The sequence below is a fragment of the Hippoglossus stenolepis genome, chromosome 11 (assembly GCF_022539355.2).
Source record: "Hippoglossus stenolepis isolate QCI-W04-F060 chromosome 11, HSTE1.2, whole genome shotgun sequence".
In the NCBI taxonomy this organism is placed as follows: domain Eukaryota; kingdom Metazoa; phylum Chordata; class Actinopteri; order Pleuronectiformes; family Pleuronectidae; genus Hippoglossus; species Hippoglossus stenolepis.
Genome location: NC_061493.1, coordinates 12,391,522 through 12,412,367, shown reverse-complemented (window position 1 = coordinate 12,412,367; position 20,846 = coordinate 12,391,522). Strand labels below are relative to the sequence as shown.

General features: G+C 42.8%; 2 protein-coding genes across 37 annotated transcripts in view; both read left to right on the top strand.

The window, feature by feature from the left end:
- Nucleotides 1-16,910, top strand: part of LOC118118316 (muscleblind-like protein 1) — a 39,989-nt gene extending 23,079 nt beyond the window's left edge. For 9 of the 36 annotated variants that reach the window (XM_035171418.2, XM_035171416.2, XM_035171412.2 and 6 more), the window contains 10 exons: nt 5,756-5,968; nt 6,135-6,359; nt 7,592-7,894; nt 8,860-8,913; nt 10,172-10,325; nt 11,217-11,252; nt 12,011-12,099; nt 12,521-12,565; nt 13,259-13,330; nt 13,480-16,910. In XM_035171418.2, the coding sequence (XP_035027309.1) occupies nt 5,756-5,968; nt 6,135-6,359; nt 7,592-7,894; nt 8,860-8,913; nt 10,172-10,325; nt 11,217-11,252; nt 12,011-12,099; nt 12,521-12,565; nt 13,259-13,315 (1,176 nt within the window). In that variant the 3' untranslated portion in view covers nt 13,316-13,330; nt 13,480-16,910. Of the gene's footprint in view, nt 1-5,755; nt 5,969-6,134; nt 6,360-7,591; nt 7,895-8,859; nt 8,914-10,171; nt 10,326-11,216; nt 11,253-12,010; nt 12,100-12,520; nt 12,577-13,258; nt 13,331-13,479 lie in introns of all 36 variants that reach the window. The other 27 variants (XR_004697906.2, XR_004697905.2, XM_035171429.2 and 24 more) reach the window with 27 other exon arrangements.
- A 1,904-nt stretch (nt 16,911-18,814) lies between these two features.
- On the top strand, nt 18,815-20,846 carry LOC118118321 (ras-related protein Rap-2b). Its single transcript, XM_035171448.2, has one exon. It carries the CDS (start codon nt 19,227-19,229, stop codon nt 19,773-19,775), a length of 549 nt encoding a protein of 182 aa, XP_035027339.1. The 5' UTR covers nt 18,815-19,226; the 3' UTR covers nt 19,776-20,846.

Genomic DNA, 20,846 nt, shown 5'->3' with positions numbered 1-20,846 from the left:
GAAAGTGTTATCGTGTGAGAAGAGATAGAGGGTTGATAGCGAGGGAGAGGAGGGGGTCAGAAACAGAGAGGTCTAAGTTTGGATCCAGGGCTCCTGTGTACGTGACATCTGACCTGAGGCATTTCTGAGAACCAACACCCTCTGAAGTGTGAATAACTCTTCTGTGTGTGTGTGCGTGTGTGTGTGTGTGTGCAATCATTATTTCTTTAAATTATTATTCCTAAAACTTTAGAGTGTCATCAAAACTTCCATCCAACTAAACACGTCGTGCTTCTCTGGCTGACCCTATCTACCTCTGCGTGGTCCATGTCATATCTCATCTGTGGTTCATGATCCTTTTCTCTCCGTTGCTGTTTGGTGTAGGGTGGTAAAGCGTCACGGGGGGCATATTGCAACTATTATCATAGATTAACTCTCCCTCCCTACTCCATATCTCCATAAGCCCCACTGGTCACATCAACTCCCCGATCACTAAGCTGCACAACGCTGTGTACTTTGAGTCCCATCAGGGAGAAACAGACACACTCACAAGAGTTTGAGTGTTGATGGTCTGATACTGAAATTCACGCCCCTGCAAAGACACAACCCTGCGTCACATAAGATTGTGTAGTTCTGGAGGGTCTTCTTCACCCTCTTCAAAATAATCTTTACAGCTAATTTAATGCAGAATTAAGTGGCTAAAAACAAAAATGGAAATCAATTGTACTCTGCACTGTAAAAGGATATTATTGATTAGGAATTGCTGACTACTCTTTTGGTTGCTTAATGCTTGCAAATGCACTGAACACCCAATTACACTACCACGTCTCAATATGCTCAGTTTCTGGTTTGCTAAGGTTCCAGTAATTTGCAAGCTGCCTTACTGACTGTCCGGATGCCATGTAAGATGATCCGCACATGGTCACGTGATATGTTTTATATTTAATTCGCAGTACAGATGAAGAGGCCGACCACTGGGCTCGGTCCTTTGAGTCTCTGCTTTGCTCTCCAGCAGAACAAAGCTTCCCTCACAGTATGTGTGAGGAGACGGGGCTTTCATCTCTGCGTATGTTTAGACAGAAGTCACTGAAACACAGGGCAGAGAGCAGCGTGGCTCCAAACCAGAACCCCACACGACTGAGATGTACTAAAGAGTAACTGTGGCTGTTGTGCATTTTAAACGATGATATGCAGAGGACTATTATGTTGAATTAACATACAATCATTGGTCCATGCTTCATATCAGGAATGTAAAACAGATAAACATCTAGAAGTAACTGGAATGAATTCATAAACCTTGAAGAAGGTTTTGGCCACAATCTGACGCCCGCAGGAAACTTTATTTATAGTAGTTCCAAATCTGGGGGTTGGGGTCACATGAGATATCTAATGGTTCATGAGAGGATTATTTTTCCTTTTTTGGGGGATTTTTGTGAATTATACAATTTTACCTCCTCAGGCCACTGTTATTTATTAAAATAAAATCTTAATCTTAATCTCTAAAATCAATCTTTGGTTGAATTTACTAACATATGCAGTCTGTTAGAAGGTATTATATAGCTTTGTTTTAAAGGTTATTTAAACACATTTATTAGCACCTTTCAGCAATAAGGCAATTTTCGACTAAAAGACTTTAAGACAAGATCTAAAACTATGAGGCGATGTATATTGACACCTTGCAATAGAACTGTGTTATAATGCAGTGCATGATGTGGTTGAATATTCCTATAATTTAATCCAAAGGCAGTGAAAAAGTTAAAGTTTTTGGCCTCGTTTTTCAAAGAACTTAAAGTTTCAAGATGCAGGATAAAACAACTTCGGACAGACTTACTTTTGAAGGTAGATTGTCCCAGATATGAAGCGCATAAACTAAATGCTGCTGTTTTGCTTTCACTCTGACAGCAAACAGACATTTCCCAGCAACAGTTCATAGCAGACGGTGATGTATTCTGGCTCTAAACTGCTTGGTGCTTTACAAACCAACCGCAGCAACAATCACGAGTCAAAAATGTTGTGAGCTGCTGTTTTATTAGATTCATTTTACTGTTACCCTTAAGTAGAACTAGTTATTCTTCCCTATTCCACTCTTTTCCTTTTCCTCTGAGTCGCTCACACACACACACACACACACACACACACATGGGCATTACTGCGTCTTGCTGCATGCTCCATCTCATCTCCTCAAAAGGTTGTGATGCAGACCCACCCAGCATTCTTTATACATTCGTTCATTGTTTGTTTAAATCCCACACAGTCACAAAAGCAGGGTGTGTGAGTAAGGGTGAGAGACAGAGAGTTAAGCGAGAGAGAGAGAGAGCGATCAGGGTGGGACATGTTATTACAACTTATCATCAATCGGAGTGCACGGTAGCCAGCGGGATTATTGTTCCCAGTTTGGCCGGGAGTTTGGCAAGTTAGATCTCAGCGGGGGGAAAACAGACGACCCCCCCCAGTGATAAAACAAAATACAGCCTAAGCTGAAGGGAGGTCAGTAGAGCAGCAGAAGCAAGTTGGTTTTCTTCTGTCAAGTTTGGCCTTGTGTGCTTTCTTATACGTTAAGATTAACTTGCCAATAGAACAATATAATATGATATTGTATTTTAGAATAAAACTTGGCTTGGTTATAATTATTGTTTTGGTCTTTTATGAAAGTATTTTTGAAACTGAGATATAAAACTATTTGATATTTACTTTTTCCATCCACTACAAAAGCAACTATCAATTACAATCATTTTGCAATTTGTACCCATGACAAAATATTTTATTGTAACAAGAAACAATTAGAGGTATTAAAGGTTAATATTATACCTTTCAGTGTTGTTATCTGGGATTATGTGGCCCTTGATAAAACAATGTGGTCAGGCTCTCTTGCCATAAGGCTAAGGGTATAGCTGCAGTGAAACTGATATCTGCCTTGTCCCCTATAATGTATAAACAAAATAAAAACATTCCTGGAAAACAAATCTGTATCTGCTCTCTGCTCATCAGCCTGCACTGACTCTGGGGACTAAACTAATCACGTGGATGAATCATTCCCAAGCTGCATGCCTTATTGTTTTCAACGTTTCTGGCATAAGCACAGAGCAATGACAAATCAGTTTGTTCAATTATCACTTTCTCATCAGGTATTTTCTTACACAGTGGCATGACAAAAATGTGGTTAAAAGCCTTCTATGGGTTTATGTAGATCATCAGATTTTTTTTTGTCTTTAAATAGTGACAAAATATTGTAACTCTCATCTCCAGTTTCCTCAATGCAGATAAAACGGTCAGCGATATGACATTTATAGATGATATCTGTATTATTCATCTGGAAAAACAGCTTTTTAAGATAGTTATATAATATAGATATAAAAATTACACAGGCCAGACCGGGGCAGACTGTGGATGCCCTCTCCTTTTGTCGCCTGTATTTGAGGTGTTATCTTTGCGGAGTTCCCGTATCTTCCAGCGATCGAAAGATTCCAGGAATCATAGCATTGTTAGAGCGGGAGTGACTGGCTGCTCTGTTGCCGTGGACACCATCTTTAGCTGCTCCTCAAGGCCGCTGATGTCACAAAAACAGTCACAAACATGATGCGAGGGGCAACGTCCTCCTCCTCTTTCTCATCCTCCTCCCGTCTATCTGTCTGCCTCTCCATTCCTCTCTCTCTCCTCCCTGCATGTGATGACCTAGACTGATCACGTCTTCTGCAACTTCTAAAATTTCCCTGACGCAGCCCATGCAGCTCTCGCTATGCAGAGTTACTATGACTCTCTCTCTCTCTCTCTCTCTCTCTCTCTCTCTCTCTCTCTCTCTCTCTCGCTCTCGCTCTCGCTCTCTCTGTAACACTCACGCAGCCTGACGTTTCCTCTCCTGGGACCTGATTTTTAATTCAAAATGGCAGCCAGTGTTGGTTGATTGCTTTAGCTTTGGATGATTCAGCAGGAAGGTAAATGTCGTTAGATAAAGTCAAGACCACGTATTTCTTTCTTTAATATATCCCTAACCTTTAACACACACACACACACACACAAACATCCGCGTTTACAGCTGCAGTTGTTAAGCCAAAGGTCAACAGACGGGGTTATGTGGGGTGAAAGCAATGTGATCCTCCACGCTTTCGCAACCAGCCCCCCTTCCACACACACACACACACATGCACTCTCCACACACTCACTTTCCCCTCGTCACATGCCATTGTCACTCTATTAGAACCCGCTTTCAGCTGCTCGTCTCACACACATGACATGACACACTCGCCCACGCACACACCTCTCAGCGCTGTCAGTGTCAGACGCTGTTGTGAATGCAAGCTCAGCGTATGTAGAGTGATTGACATACGACCTGGTCAGTCTGGTTAATGGAAAGGTTAAGCCTCGGTTGAATTTTTCTTTACTCAGTTAACACAAAATCTCGCCTTTAAATTGGGATTCAAAGTAATAACGACACCAATTTTATTTACTGTATGCTTCACTTTACTTAGCTCACCACCGGAGATTTTATATGGGAACAGACAACTGTGGCATTAGGAAAGAAATCAGGGGCTGTAATCCCGCTCCATGCATGCTGTATAACTGTCACCTGCTATGTGCAACACAGTCTGAAATAATTTTAAAGTGGGACCTAAAGAGAGCTTGAGATTTTAACTTCAGCCGAGTGGATTAAACAAAATATCTGAAGGAGCTCCCCCCCTGTCGTTTAAGTGTCTTACTCCCTGCTCCTAATCTCCCCCCTCGTTTCCCCTCACACCTGTCCGCTGATCCAGTGTCAGTGAAAGTGTGTGAGAGATGGGAGAGGGGAATGAAGTCATGACAGAGTTTAGAGCTGAGTCTCACTGGGGACAGCTCCGTCAGCAAGGGAAAGCACAGGCTGCCACAGTCAGCTCAGCTGCGCCGCAGGGCTGAAAGTAAATACACGTCTTTCCTGGACCGTGGACGTGGTTGTGTCGGCATTTCTCCGATGTTTGCGTGATCGGCCACCTGTTACGCGAACACGACCTTGATCTGCACGTATTACTGAGTATGCATTCTTGCTTGTGCGTGTATGTATGTCAGACGTCTTCCTAGACTCCTCCTTCTCCAGACTGAAGGTATAATTGGAGACTGACAGCAGGCAGCAAAAAGGGATCCCTGTCTGAGATAATTATTCAAAGGCTTTGAAGTGTGACCTCCAGATGACTGCTGATATAATATACATACGGATCAAATGAGTGGGCAGTATTTATAGTGTCAGTTAAACATGTAGATTAGCTGGATGTCTGGAAAGCAGCACCCCAGTGTCAGTCATGACCACCTGGGGCTAGTGCAGACGCACACACACACACACACACACACAACACACATTCACATGTCCCTGCTGGGACCGACAGAAATAGCAAGCTCGTAACAATTAGTGCGAGACCCGCCCTCGACTTAATGTGAATTTTGAATGTCTGACATTGAGCTAGCGACCGTATAAACAAGGTACTGAGCTTTCAATTCACATAAAATCCCTTACACATTCTCCTATTCCAGTATTTCCAAATGTATTGTAACACAGAACATGATCATGGTTGAAATAGAAACCACAACCAAATATGTATTTTTAAATAAGTCAGCATGGCAGGATCACAGCCCAGTTCATAAGACAGCATAGAAAACAGTTAATTAAATTGTGACCAACTCATAGTCAGCATTAGCCATTAAAACCTCTACCCTTTATTTTTCAACATATATTTGTCCATATATTTTACAGACATTTTCAATATAACTTACAGTTCATGTGCATTTTGTCACTTCTTCGTTCCCCCTTTAGGGCCGTTGTTCAAGGGAGAACTGCAAGTATCTGCACCCTCCTCCCCACCTAAAGACCCAGCTGGAGATCAATGGCAGGAACAACCTGATCCAGCAGAAGAACATGGCCATGCTGGCACAGCAGATGCAGCTCAATGCCATGATGCCCGGCACACAGCTACCGCCTATGGTGAGAGGACACACAAGTATGAACACAGCACAGCTACTGCACACGGTGAGACCACATGCAATGTAAAAGCTCACACATATACAGCTCCTTCACTGTTTGTGGCTCTTTATGTCTTTTTCCGCCATCCCCACTCTTTTCCAATGTTTGTGGTTTTACACCGGTTTTATCCACAGTGGTTTAATTTCTCTGCCTTTACTTTGCTCTCATCCAGCCCATGTTCTCGATGGCGCCAGGCCTGGCCACCAATGCCAGTGCAGCAGCAGCAGTCGCAGCCGCGGCCTTTAATCCCTACCTGAGCCCTGTGTCACCAGGCCTGATGCAGCAAGAGCTCCTACCCAGCACCCCTGTCCTCATGGCGTCAAACCCCAACGTCGGCCAAGTTCCCAACGCTGCCGCTGCTGCTGCCCAGAAACTGCTGAGAACAGACAGACTTGAGGTAACAGACAGACTAATGGATACAATCTGCTAAGCTTTGTTTTGGAGCAAGGATGTAACATGTGGCAAAGAACTCCCTACTACGAAAGCATTATAGTGAAAGCTTTATTAAACTGTACGTCATCTTTGTGTGTCTCTCTTAGCGGGAGTGGCGTCACCCAGGATTTAATGAGCCTATAAACAAGACAAGTGCAGTTAACAAGTGGTTAAACAAGCATAAGAAAAACAACATCCTTATTGGACTTGCATGAACTGTTTCTGAAACTGATTTGTAATATTAATAACAAGTAGTATGATGCAAAGTGGAAGCTAATTAAAATAAAATTAGAAATCAGTCCGTCAGAGGCACATACACTAATATATTTAATCGGCTCGAGTTGTTTCCTGATTAGTAGTTGGTTGCTGTTTTGATGAACTTATTCTCACTTAATCAGCCTCGTCTAGTTCCATTTCGTTTGTGCTTTCGTTGGCTTGACAACAACATTAGACAAGCACCAGAAATGAGTTTGAACTTGTTGAGTATTTATTTGAGTGGAGGGAGTAGTAATGGTTTCCAAAGTGCTGGTACAATAATAGACAAAAAAACGGCAAAAGGGGCAAGTTCTTTTTCATCAAACTCCGAAACTGTAACCCCTGCTCAGAGCAAAATATTTTTTGTGGCAGAGCTGTCGAGACCAGCGTCAGCAGAGAAATAAGGGAAATAGCAGCCACGTAATGCCCATGCGTTCATATCAACTCTGATTCATAAGAAGGTGCTGCCCTCTGGTGTCTCACATATGAACTTTTAAATGGGTTTGAGGGTTTCGAGTTACTCACACTCCAGAAAACACGCCACAGTTCTTCATATAGAAGATCATAATCGGTGAAGAAGTTTCATTGTAGCCTTGAACTTCCTCATTGTAATGTCCATGCACGACCAAATACAGGAACTACATATCTAACAGTTGTTGGAAAACAAGAAGCACATTGTAAACAGTATGTCTGTGTAAATCTGAGGCTTCACATTTGCTTTCTCACAGCAAGAAGATTATGATCTCGTAATGCATTTTGAACTATTTATTGGACTGCAGGTCTCATGCATTTTTAAGTGAAATGGATTTTGGTACATATTCTCCCTCTGTAATTAGAAACTGAAAGCTTGATGAGTCACACAACAAATACACAACTATTCATCTGCTGTATCCACATACTGTGCCGTGCCCCTCTTTTCATCGTTTCTCTCCTCGTCTCCAGGTGTGTCGGGAGTACCAGAGGGGCAACTGCTCCCGGGGCGAGGACGACTGCCGCTTCGCCCACCCCGCCGACAGCACCATGATCGACACCAACGACAACACCGTCACCGTGTGCATGGACTACATCAAGGGCCGCTGCTCCCGGGAAAAGTGCAAGTACTTTCACCCGCCAGCCCACCTGCAGGCCAAAATCAAGGCGACGCAGCACCAGGTGAACCAGGCCACAGCCGCCGCAGCCATGGTGAGCAGTCTGTACGAGCGCGGGCACGCACTCTTTCACACCCCCACAACAGCCATGTACTCAGTAAGTTTTAAATGTACTTCTATTGTAAATGAAATGACCTACAAAGGAATATGTTCTGTGGCATCACACTCACATTCATGTTTGAATGTGTCTCACCAACCCGGTTTGTATCATGTAGCTTTTCAGTTCTGCTCTTGCCAGGTCAAATTTTAAAGGTCTGCATGTTGGTTTGGGTAAAATCTCCTTGGAGCTGGATGATATGAAGAAGGGAGGGACCACGGCACATTGTTAACTGTCAATATGCTCGTCACTGCTCGTCCCTGATGTGACAAAACAATTGTCTTGTTCCTTGTTCATCTCATCCCAGGCCACAAGCAGAGAGTCACTTCCTCTGTCTACCTCTCTCTGGTGCCCTGGTCTTATTTGTGACTCCATTGTTTCTGTGCTTCCTATCTATTACTGTACTTCTCTTCCTCTTGACATTATTCAAAAAAAAAAAAGGGATTCATTGTGCTGCCGGTCCTGTGACACAGTAAAAGCACCTGTGAATAATAGTGCAGCCACACTTGTCTGTTGATCACTCTTCGGGCTCTTATTGACTCAGCGTGAATCATTGTAATGTGACCCTGACTACAATGTGCATCGTGAAACAGAAACTTCTATATATTCTGTCCCTCACGATTACTGAGACCCACTTAAAGTAATGATTGAATAATTTTCTCATTGCTGTATGCATCCATCTTTGTGTGCCAATAACTAATGTAGATTAGTAGTTATCATTGATTATTGATGATCATGTAACTGTTGAGCAGCAGAGCTAGTGTCCACACTGTGCATGCCTTAGTCCTGTTCTCCCCTTGTATATTGCATTCCAATGATTTGTTTTTTATTTGTTTTTGTTTTTTCTCACCTATACCCAAACTGCACTGCTGCCCCCATGATGCACCTCTGCTTGCTGGTTTATGTTAATGCGCTTGAACCCCATTGGCCCATTGCCATCATGTGCTCGCTGCCTGCTAATTAAGACTCAGTCGGCTGTCAAATCACTGAAGCGACCCCTCGACGCAACCTTTGACCTGGTACTATGACCTTTCACCTTTTAGCTTGGCATGTGGCTTTGTTGTAGAGCAGTGTTTTAACCAAAGATACCTAGCTATTTTTGTTGTCGTTGTCTCAGTGCAATGTCTGTCTTTTCCTCCTGTTGAAACTGTCATTATTGCTTGTGATAAAATGATTGTGGCTTTCAGTGGTTTAGATATTAACAACCCCCCCCCAAAAAAAAAACGTAGAACGACCTCAGACACAATTTATAATGTGGTGTTCGGGGAAGAGGAGCCACAATCACTTCCTCACCTGTCGCTTGTTTAACAAAAGTCAGTGAGGGCTAGGGAAGTAGAGCTTCTTTAACGGTGGCATGGCTTCAGTCTTAACGTCCGAGTCAGTGGTCAGTGTTGTGGAGCAGCTCAATCCAATGTGTGCATGTCTGTGTCGCTAGTGCATGTCAGATGGATAAGGGTGGGGCTAAGAGGAACAGTCTTTAAAACCATACAGGAGTGATCCCACCATAACAGATGGGTACAGTTCAAATGATAGTTCACTCCATCATCAAATCTTTTTCTCACGGATATTCAGACTTCAAGAATGGCCTCATGCCAAGATCAAATCCACATGCAGAGAATTTCATGGTGTAGCGTCTGACACTGGAAATGTATTTTTTCATCCACAGTCTTTCTGACTCATGTCGCTTGGCCTGAGACCATTTTTGAAACGTGCCTGAGAGTGAACCATCACTTAAACATGGCTTCCACAGTTTATCATGGAGCTAGCAGTGCAGCTTCCCTCTCTCTGTGCTTCCTACCTGTTCCACCTCTTGTTAGCAGCCTTATTGTTTTGAACGTTAATGCTTGCTTATGTTGCACTTAGTCAGTCTTAGGAGGACAGAGGTAATAAATCTAAGTAAGCTTTCAGATAATATAATTACAATTAATGCTTGTTAGCCAGTAGCTCCAGTAGGCACCATGCTCCTGCTTGTGTAGTACTTGTGTCAGACTGCTGCTTGCTTGCTACTGATGATATGATGATATTGTTGTTGTTGTACACACAAGGATGTTATGATTCTGTTCCTATGATGTTCTCTAACCTATGTACCTTTTTGTTTTCTTTTTTTTTGCCTCTCTCCAACACTCCAACTCTCTTTCTCTTTTCCACGCACCTCTCTCTCTCTCTCTCTCTCTCTCTCTCTCTCTCTCTCTCTCTCACTCTCTCTCTCTCTCTCTCTCTGTTGTTTTCTTTTTTTTCTGTCCTTTCTCACTGACCTCCCTCCATCTGGCTGAGCAGGGCATCGCCCCTAATGTCATGGCTCCCATGCCTAAGCGGGCAGCCCTGGAGAAGGCCAACGGGGCCTCTGCCATGTTTAACACTGGCATGCTCCAGTACCAACAGGCGCTGGCCAACATGCAGTTTCAGCAGCAGGCTGCTTTCCTCCCATCAGGTATGGCTCCGAAAGCAACCACCGCTAGTGCTCTGGCCGCCCAGAGGATGCCTGGATCAGTGTGACCTGGCTCCTGTTTAACTGGAGTTGTTCAAAGTGGTAGACTGAAGTACAGAACAGATCCGCTGAGGACTATTTTCTTCCTTTTTATCTTTAGATAAAGGGAAGGTACAGATTTTATAAATGGTGAACCTGAACTTTAAGGGCTAGAAATGCTTTAACACATTTATGCATTATGCTTTGTATGGCACTGCATGATCACTAGAGTTGTTGAGAACAGATTAGAATATCTCTCTGCCTACTAATTGCCTTAATATAACTTTACATAGCTTCCTCCTGCTTCTCCTAGTACACGCAGGCTGATTGAGGAAGGCATGGACGTTTGAAAGAGAAAAGGATCAGAGTTTTTACTACTTGATCAAAGTGTCCACGGTGCGATCGCTCATGTTTTGATGATATAAGATGGCTGGGGCTTTGGCTTGGGCTAAGATGAAGGGCGCTGGATGGGTTGATTAATGGTATCTTGACAATAAAAAACAACATCAGGCTTCAGAGTCCGGCTTCATCTACTGTTCCTCTCACTTCTGTCTAGAGTGTGTATATAATGTTTAATACTTAATAGTCACAGCCATAATCGCACTGGCACTCTTGGTGTATTACACATTCATATGCATTACACTTCAGACAAAAGTTTGTACTCATTCTTTCATTTGATTGACAGATTAGTTCAACCCTTCGCCTTTTCCAATCACTGATGACTGTGTCGAAGAGATATTAACCTTTTTTTTCCCACCTTATCTCTCCCCCCTCACTCTAACGAACCTTGTGACGGGCTGTTTTGATTTCTCTCCCCTATCCAATCCACTTCCTGTTGCACTGCATGATGGGCAGGCTCAATATTGTGCATGACACCTGCAGCCGGCGTTGGTAGGTTCCAGCTTTCCTTCTTCAGTTTATCTGTTACCTCATGTCCGCGACTCACACGGCATCAAAATCCAGCCGTCACGTTCTACCGTGTCGTGTTCACAGACGCTTTGTCGTGTTAATATGAGATTTTGCTGACGTGAGAGTCACTGTTAGCGTCGTGTGAAGACACTTTTTGTGATGTGACGCATAAGCAAGAGGAAAGACACATTATGTGAAATGTAAATGTATATTACCTGTATGACCGCTGTTCAAAATATCAGGTTAACTGACATTTGTTGTGGTAACTTCTCTGCGTACACCTACTGTATAGTGCTTGACCACTCTCGTTCTCATGCCCTTCTAAACTTGGCTTCTGGCTGGTCTAACCTGACATCAATTAAAAAATCATTTTAAAAAGTGAGGGAGTTCAATTATAACCTTCCCCTTATCTCCTCTGTCATAAAGACTCTAAGACTCGTTGTTGTTACATCACTTTTATTTATATGTTGTTTTTTTGTAAAACGTTTGAGAAGGTAGTTCTCATGTAGAAGTAAAGTATCTCAAGTAAAGTATCTTTACTTACACATTTGTCTGTCATTTGCCACCATGGCACATCGAGTTCTCCAATCACGAGATGTCGGCAGAGGGAGGAAAGGGAACCAGTTAAATCGAATCCCTCTCTGTCTCCCTCTTCGCTCCTTCCCTCATTTGCCTGGTGTGTATGTGGCTACACTGCTCCTCTGTGTATTTTTGCTTACATGATTTTCCCTCCAAAAAAGTTCCCATGATGCACGGTGGTAATCCAGCCGCTGTGTCTGGAGCCTCCACATCTGCCACATCTCCCTTCGCAACTGCCTCCGCCAATCAGGTTTGCACCACTTCTGCCTCTCTCTCTATCTCTCTATCTCTCTATCTCTCTATCTATCTCTCTGTCTCTCTATCTATCTATCTATCTATCTATCTATCTATCTATCTATCTATCTATCTATCTATCTATCTATCTATCTATCTATCTATCTCTCTGTCTTTGCACATTGACGATCTGGGGATGCTTGTGTCTCACAGCGAGGGGTGGGTTGGGTATATGGTGGTACTCCCTCTTGTTGGCCTACACCAACATGTGTACATAGAATCATACTGTAACAATATTTTAAGACATTTTGTGACTTTTACCAGCATATTCTAGTTTTATTCATTTCCTAGATGATCTGTCTTTCTGGAGAAACATATTGTATTGCATTTGATGTGTCCTCATTGTAACCTCGATTTTTGTCCTTTCCCATTTTGAGGACTCTTCCTTATCAAAGTTGACTACCAACGAATACATGCAATTGGTATGTATGAGGTAGTTTTATTTTTTTGTTACATTTTTTTTAGAGCCATTCGCACAGCTTGTGCAACAATCGCTATCTGTGCCCTTTGGTGCTGGCTATTTTTTCTTTCTTTTTTTCGCTGCTGCTTCCAGCACGTAAAGCAAAGCTTTACCATGTTCCTTGTGTTTAAAAGTTGGACATACTCATTATTAAAGTCAGCAAAGTTCTAAATTCAGTCTGTAGGAAGATTTGTGACATTTCATTCCTGTTGAAAGGATTTTGTGAACAGTTAGATTTGTAAAAGGTTTCAGCTGAAGTATCATGCAAATGTTCCAGTTTTCTGCATTTTATTCAGGTGTGCAGGTCAACAACATGGAGCACTTAGATTTGCATGGGGGAGTCACCTCACTGACTGACAGTTCCCCTGCCTCCCCCTCATCTCTCCCTCCCCTTACATCCCCCTCTTCCCCTCCCTGCTGCCCAGAAGTGTCTGTTTATTCTTGTTGACATGTCACACCACGAATGAATTGTGCCAAACAGTAGCCAGATTGCTTCCTCTATCTCGACATCTTCGTGCTTTTTCAGCAATGAACTCATCTCAGTGTGAGAGGATGTGTTTGAAATGTGTTGACCTGCGTTTGTCTTGTCAGCCAACGTCCTCACTAAGTGTTTTTTTCGTGCTTCATTTGATCCCTGTCTTTTTTCTACCCCCAGATTCCAATAATATCTGCAGATCATCTGAGTAGTCACAAGTACTTGACTCAAATGTAGTTCCTCTCAAGAACAGTGAGTTCCCGTTTCAGTCCTCACACTCTTAAGAATTTACTTTTGAGTCCAACTTTTACATTTTCATTCTGTCTGCCTCTGTGGCAGAACTTTTAAACGTTTAATGCAATGTAAAAATCTTTATAAGGGAAATTCATTATGTCTTTCAGATCAAATGAATGTGTGCTGGCACCGTCCAAGCCAAAAGAGTTCAGCCTTTATGTACATAACCTTCAGAATGTCAAAGCAATGGGACGAGGAGGGTCTGCCATCTCTTAGCCGGTCCACAAAGCTGGTCTCATCACACACGTAAACATCAAGGGTGCAACACACGATCTGTGCCATGTTCCCACATATCAATGTCAAGAAGAATTTGTTATCAAATTCAACGTCCAGCCGAGAGAAGAGGATGTTCTTGGTGCCGGGGTCAGTGCGTCTCCCCTCAGTGGGAAGCGTTCACATTACACCTTTGTGTCTGACTCAGTCATAGCACTCAATTTGTTCTAATCGTTAACATTACTGCACGCACAGAAGGTCAAGAGCGTGGTTGCATGAAGCAACATCCAGTGCTGGTACGTTAGTAGACCAAGATTTATCTTTCCTTTTTTATTTGTTCTGCTTTATTTTTATTTCTTTGTTTAATCGATAGCCATATTTCATAGTTTACAAGTGAAACGCAAACATGCACCTTGAATTTCAATTGAAATCTGAATGGCACAATGATTTTAACAGGAATTTTTTTTCTCGCCAAAAGAATTAGGCATGTACAGTATTGTGTTTTTACTGCTACTAGTGAAACTAGATGTTGAAATGAGGGTCTTGGACATATGAATGTTCTGGGTAAACCAACATACCTGTGTACCTTGAAAGCACAGCCAGGCTAGCTTTTTCTCACCTTGTCATGTGCCATCATGGCCATACAGCTAAAACCAGAGTGTTATCTCAGCAGTGTTATATGTTTACCGAAGGTAAAAGTTTTATATGGCTCTTTTTTTGTATTGTTTTCGTTTTTTAACTTTAATCTAATTAATCAGTTTTAGAAGTGGGGTTTTGCCATTTTCTTGTTTTTGAAATTAAAAATTGAGGGGGTTTCTAAAGTTTATCATACCTCTTTTCTAGTACTAGTGTTATGTTTTTTTTTTCATTTTTATTGGGATTAAGCTGTTGCTCAAGTCCATTGACTCTAAAGCCTGGTGAAGTAGAGGGTGTAGCTTCAGTTGACATCGTGTTACCTTGTTCCCGCTCTTTAAAAGAGAGGCGACTCTGAAACTGTGTCTCCAAGAAGCACTGTTGAGCCATGTGTAGATAGGAATTTAAAACAACAGACCCAAAGGTCTATCGGTCATTTTAACCACATGTGCACTTGAACAACTGTTTGTCGGATCACCCTGTTCTCATTTCTCACCCCATTTTAAGCCCACTTTCATTTTTTGAAGAAATACAAAACATCATATGACTCTGAATTGTATTTCAGGCAAAACATGAAGGTCGTCATTCACTTGTAGATCTGACTATGGATACCAAAGCACAGTTTTTCTTCATAATCGTATTCACAAAAGTTTATAGAAGCATCTCTCCTGAGGCTCAAACATTTAAGGAAACATGTTTATCATCCGTCAGTTTTTTATGATCACTTCCTGTTCTGTTTTCACAGAGGTGTGTAGTGTGTCTTTACCGATTGTAATGTACCTAACAAAGCCTTAGATTACAATTAATGGGTCCCGACCCAATCAAATGTACTTTCAATCACCATGCAGGTAAAGAACACCAATGACGTTTTATGGTTCTCTCACGTGCCGCTTATGATCTTTTTTTTTTTAGTTCATTCTCTCTATGTAAAAGTAACAATTACTCTCTTAAATTTCATTCAACTTATGTGTTATGTACTACTTAAGGATTTGAATCTATTTGAGGTATGTAGTTGTAGATTTTTTCGTTTTTTTTTTTTTGCCTTACTATATATTACTTGACAACATTGATATAGCCGTTGTAGATTTTGAGGTAGTATGACATTCATAACTTTTTCAAACCATATAAATGATAATGTGTTGAGTCAGTTTTAAATATTCACTTCATTCATATAGCTGGACGTCTTTTTCAGTTGATGTTACATTATCACTTAATTTTGTTGATGAAAGACTTTTTTTGATACAAGGAATGAGATCAGTTAATTTGCTGCCACTGCAGCATCAAAACAACTAATGTTTGAACCTTAAATTTTCCTTGTAAAATGTCAAGATCACATTTGAAAATATATTGTATTGAGATATAGATTGTCCATGTTTAAGAGTACAAATTATTTTCTACTGTATCCATTTCAAAAAGATATGTACTTTTGTTGGAATATTTCTTAAGTTTGCCCTGAATGTCAGGCCAAAACGAGCAGTGAAATTGACGGGTGTCTGGATGTTAGTGAGATTAGGAGCGAGAGAGAAACAGACTTTTCCGGACTGGAGGAGTCACGAAATGCTGCAGACGATGAGTTCTAACCTAAGGGACGAAGGTTGACTTTTTGCACTTCTGTATATAGTCAAATGAACAGAGAAAAAAAATGTGTATCATATTGAGATATTATTTTGAATAAAAAAAATATCTATAATTATAAGGAATTTTGTTAGATTAATTTAAATTCTTAAATTAGAAGACCAGCTAAAAAAATTGCTTGCAAAGAAGGGCACTAGTTTCTTGGCCAAATGCATTCAGAGAAAGCTATGCGCTTTTTGTCTTATTTTATCAGTGGCTAGTATTGCCAGGGAATGTTGTCGGGGAGTAGACATCCCCATGTCATGCAGACTCCACCCCTCTCATCGGATAACGCATCCAACGATGTCCATGTATCATTTGTTGGACTTGGTCATGCAGTATTGCTGCTCCCATGGTATAGTTGACACATAAAACTATCAGAGATTTGTATTCTATTATAGTTTGATTGAATGCATGTAAAAGTACAAACATTTAAACAAAAGCAACTGCGTAGTTACAGTATGTAAGGAAAAATAACACATTCAGAATACACAGTAATATGTTTATTTACAGTAGATAACATCCACAGTGGGGAGAAATAATACTACAAAAACAAGTCATCTTACTCTTGTGTGATGAAATATTTTTCCAAGTAAACATGTTATTTAAAGAATGATAAAATATTAGCACTCATCCACCCCAGATACTTTCTCATAGCCATATAATTACACCGACTCTGTGCACTCAGCAGGTGAAGGCTCACCACACCAAATGCATATTTGGCCAATTAGTATTTCAGATGAATGTAAGAGTCACCAGTCAGCACCGAGCATGTTTCTAATGCTGGCTGCTGCGTCGGCACCAAAGAACCAAAGCACCGTTTTCTCCAAATCCGATGTTCGGCCTCCTGGCGCGAACAGAGGTTTCTCTTCCCTGCTGGGGGCACATGTACGCTTTGACTGCTTTTTACTTGTAAGTGCAACCATCAATTATGTATTTGCTAACAACTGCAACACAATAATGTAATATTCTGTCTTCAGATTTGTTTATGCACATTTTATTGTTGCCATAATTGACTCTTGCTGTATGGATGAAAAAAAAAAATCTGAATAAAACAATATTTGATTTGCTCATGCAACAGTTGTGTGGTAACAGTTTTTCTGTGTGCTCTTGATGTGTGGTTCAATCAGCTCTTGATGTGTGGTTCAATCAAACACTCTGTATTATTCAGTTAATACCTAAAAGTTAAGATATCCCTGAATTCAACTTAATATTTATTAACTGGAAAACCTATAATGCAAGGATTCCCCATATTTTGGTCCAGTTATTATATGTGGGGGTCTGTATGTCATATCTTTTTCTGTACATCAACAGAAGAGAGTGGAGTGGAGAGAGTGTATGAAGTTCAGATGGTGTGAGTGTCTTATCCCAAGTAGTTCATTCCAATCTGTGATCCAAGTGCAAACCAACGTTAAAGTTGCAGTGTGTAGAATTTAGTGACATCTAGTGGTGAAGTTGGATGTGGCAGCTGAACACCCCTCACCTCATCCTCCCCTTCCACACATGAAAGAGAATTTGTGGTTACCTTCAGTTTTCATAAAAACTCAAAGGGTGTTTAGTTTGTCCAGTCTGGGCTACTACAAGAAACATGGCGGCCTCCATAGAGAGGATGCTGCGTAAAATGCTGCGTATACATTAATGTATCAGTAATAATAATCCAACAATGTAAGATATCATAAGCTCAGGGTGTAGAGCGGGTCGTCCACAAACCAGATATTCAGTGGTATGATCCCCGGCTCCTCGAGTCCTAGGGCAAGATACTGAACCCCAGATTTTAAACTTTTACTTGCATACATTTTCATGCTATTATTGCTTATTTAACTCAAGTAATACAATTATTTTCCCAATGTCAGCTGGGGTGGGGTCTCGCTCTCTTAATTGTTTGTTTTGTTTCACTTATATTTTTCATTTTTAACATGTAAAGCAACATGTAACTGTGTTTTGAAAGGTGCTTTATAGATAAAGTTTATTATTATTATTATCAATATGTGTGTGAATGTCTAAAAGCTGACATTTGTAAATTGGTTAATGACTTAATGAATGACCTCTTTAACATGCTCATGTCAAGGCCACTCATAATTACAGTGGGCAGCTCAAGAGCCTCCATCTGCTTGAGTGCAGTGACCGTGAGTGTGTGAGGTCAGAGGTCACGTGGCCCGGAGCGCACACAGCACAGACACGCCCCATGCCTGCAGTGTTTGGTTCATCCGAGTGGTGCGGGGAAGGAAGCGTGGAAACTGAATCCATTTAGCTTGGCGTGGTAAAGGGAGGCGAATTATCTAAAGTGATAAACCTGTTAGCTAAATGTGGGCAGGCAGTGTGGTGGCCGCAGGCTCCCGGTGCCGTTAGCTTGCTAAGTTAACGTGCTAGGTAGTTTAGAAGCAAAATATTGTGCCGTTTGGAACAGGCCACCTTTGGTGAAGGCAGTTGGACCGAGTAAGAGGCTACACATAATCGGCAGACTTTATCCTCCTGGCCTACTACTATAAAGTTCGTAGAAATTCAGGAGAATCCGATGTGAGAACACAGCAGGAGGTCCCGCGCTGGTTGATGGCGTTTCTATTGGTGACAGACGCAAAGAGGAAAAAAACTAACAAAAATAAAACAAAAAGGCGGTGACACACACACGTAGAAGACACCGACCAAGACGTCACGAGCGTTTGCTGCGATAAGAGCAGACGACGGTGTCTGTTTGTTGAAAAGAAAATCACGTGGTCTCCGCAGCGGAGTTAATACGTCACTTCCCGCCTCTGTCTGCTCCACCGCTCTCCTGAATAATGCAGAGGATTTGTTGATGTGCAGAAAACTCTGGGTAAACTCTGGAGCCAATTCTCCAGACTTCACCCACAGATCATGTCTGAACACAGCTTCAGTGAGGCTGCTCACTCCTGCTACTCAGAGAACCGGGGCTACACCAGTAACCTTTTTTCTGCTGCTGCTCCTTTAAGGAAGCGGAACTGAGCCTCGGCAGTTTGTGTGACGCGCACACGGAGGATGTGGGCAGGAAGCACAGGAGCGATCACGCTTCCCAGTCGCACCGACGCACGACACGACAGCGCGACCCAGACGCGCCTCGGTTCGCCACGCTGATGTCCAGGAGCGGCCGCTCTCCTCGGATCAGCGCCCCGCGGCCGTCGCAGCGCAGGCCCGCCCGGAGGAGGAATCTCCGGCGTGGGATTTGACTCCTCTCCCGAGCGAGAGCGCAGCCTCCCCCGGCCTCCGCGCTTTGAAAACATCGGGGCTGGTCAGCGGGTGGGAGATAGAAGGAGAGAGAGAGAGAGAGAGAGAGCAAGAGAGGAGAGAGATAGAGAGAGAGAGAGGAGGCGATCGTCGCGGAAAAAAAGAGGTGTCTGGCTTTTCTTCCTCCCCCCTCCTCCTCCTCTCCTCCCCGGCCATGAGGGAGTACAAAGTGGTCGTGCTGGGGTCGGGCGGAGTCGGCAAATCCGCGCTCACCGTCCAGTTCGTGACGGGCTCCTTCATCGAGAAGTACGACCCCACGATAGAGGATTTCTACCGGAAGGAGATCGAGGTGGACTCGTCGCCGTCGGTGCTGGAGATCCTGGACACCGCGGGCACCGAGCAGTTCGCCTCCATGCGGGACCTGTACATCAAGAACGGCCAGGGCTTCATCCTGGTCTACAGCCTGGTGAACCAGCAGAGCTTCCAGGACATCAAGCCGATGAGGGACCAGATCATCCGGGTGAAGCGGTACGAGCGGGTGCCGATGATCCTGGTGGGCAACAAGGTGGACCTGGAGGGGGAGAGGGAGGTGAGCTCCGGGGAGGGCAAGGCGCTGGCCCAGGAGTGGAGCTGCCCCTTCATGGAAACCTCCGCCAAGAATAAAGGCTCGGTGGACGAACTGTTTGCGGAGATCGTCCGACAGATGAACTACTCAACTGTCCCCAGTGGTGGAGACAAGTGCTGCTCGTGTGTCCTGTTCTGAAAACAAATCAACAAACAGAAACCCGAGCTCCGGACTTGTCCCTGCAAGAAGTATTCCCTCTCCTCACACTGTTGTCTTATTGTTGCACACAAACCTGAAAGAAATCTAACGACGACGACAACAATCGACGATGTATCATAGTCTGGAAAAGTGTTTACATGACAAAGTACTTGAATGTTTTTGGGATTTTTTCTTTTTATAGCTTTGTATATGACACTTCTCTGGAAATGTGCCTCAATGGGAATGTCTTATTGTGAAACCTAAGAGACACGTGTTTTCAGTTTCTCTCCTTTCTTCTGTTCGTGGTTTTTATCTGTTGAGTTGTACTGTGTCATCTTCATCTTGGAGCCGGGTGGTGTTGATGATGATGATGGTGGGGGGTTACTAAACCCTGTTATTAGGCCTCGTCATATTTAAAATCTCTCAAATCCAATCTACAGGTGCAGACCCTCCCACTAAGATGCTGTATTTTGAAGCTGTGGATTGTGGTGGAGTTGTGTAACGCCTACATATCTTTTATTTCCCCCCCCCCTCTCTCTCTCTGCTCTGGTGGATTTATCATGGAACTTGCACTTAGCTGCACAAACGAGGACCTTAGTGCATCGCTGTTGCTGCATGGGGGGAAACGCCAAGACCCCCATGTCAAGTGCCTTCCCCAAGAAATCTCCCGTGACGGTGCCAACAGATGAGCCCTAACCTTCCTCTGCAGTGCGTCTCGATGGCAATCAGAACTTTCTTTTTTTTTTTAGCAGTTTTCGGTATAATCTCTAGTTTCATTTGGTGTTAAAAGTAGGACGCTCCTGTTTTACTGGCAGGAGGCTACAACGCTCGGAACAGACCCGCTTGTCCCAGGGTCCGATTCAGGCCGTTTCTTCGAGGTACTGGTCCAACAAGAACATTTAGTTTCTCTGAAGCCATGTTTGTCGGTATTACCTAGACTTTGATTTTTTTCCTTTTCTAAAAATGTGACATTTTGGACATAACCGTAATTGTAATTCTCCCTTTGGACAAATCTTCTGCCATCGAACTGTCGGTTTGAAAGACTTGTAATACAAAAAGCATTTTATGTAA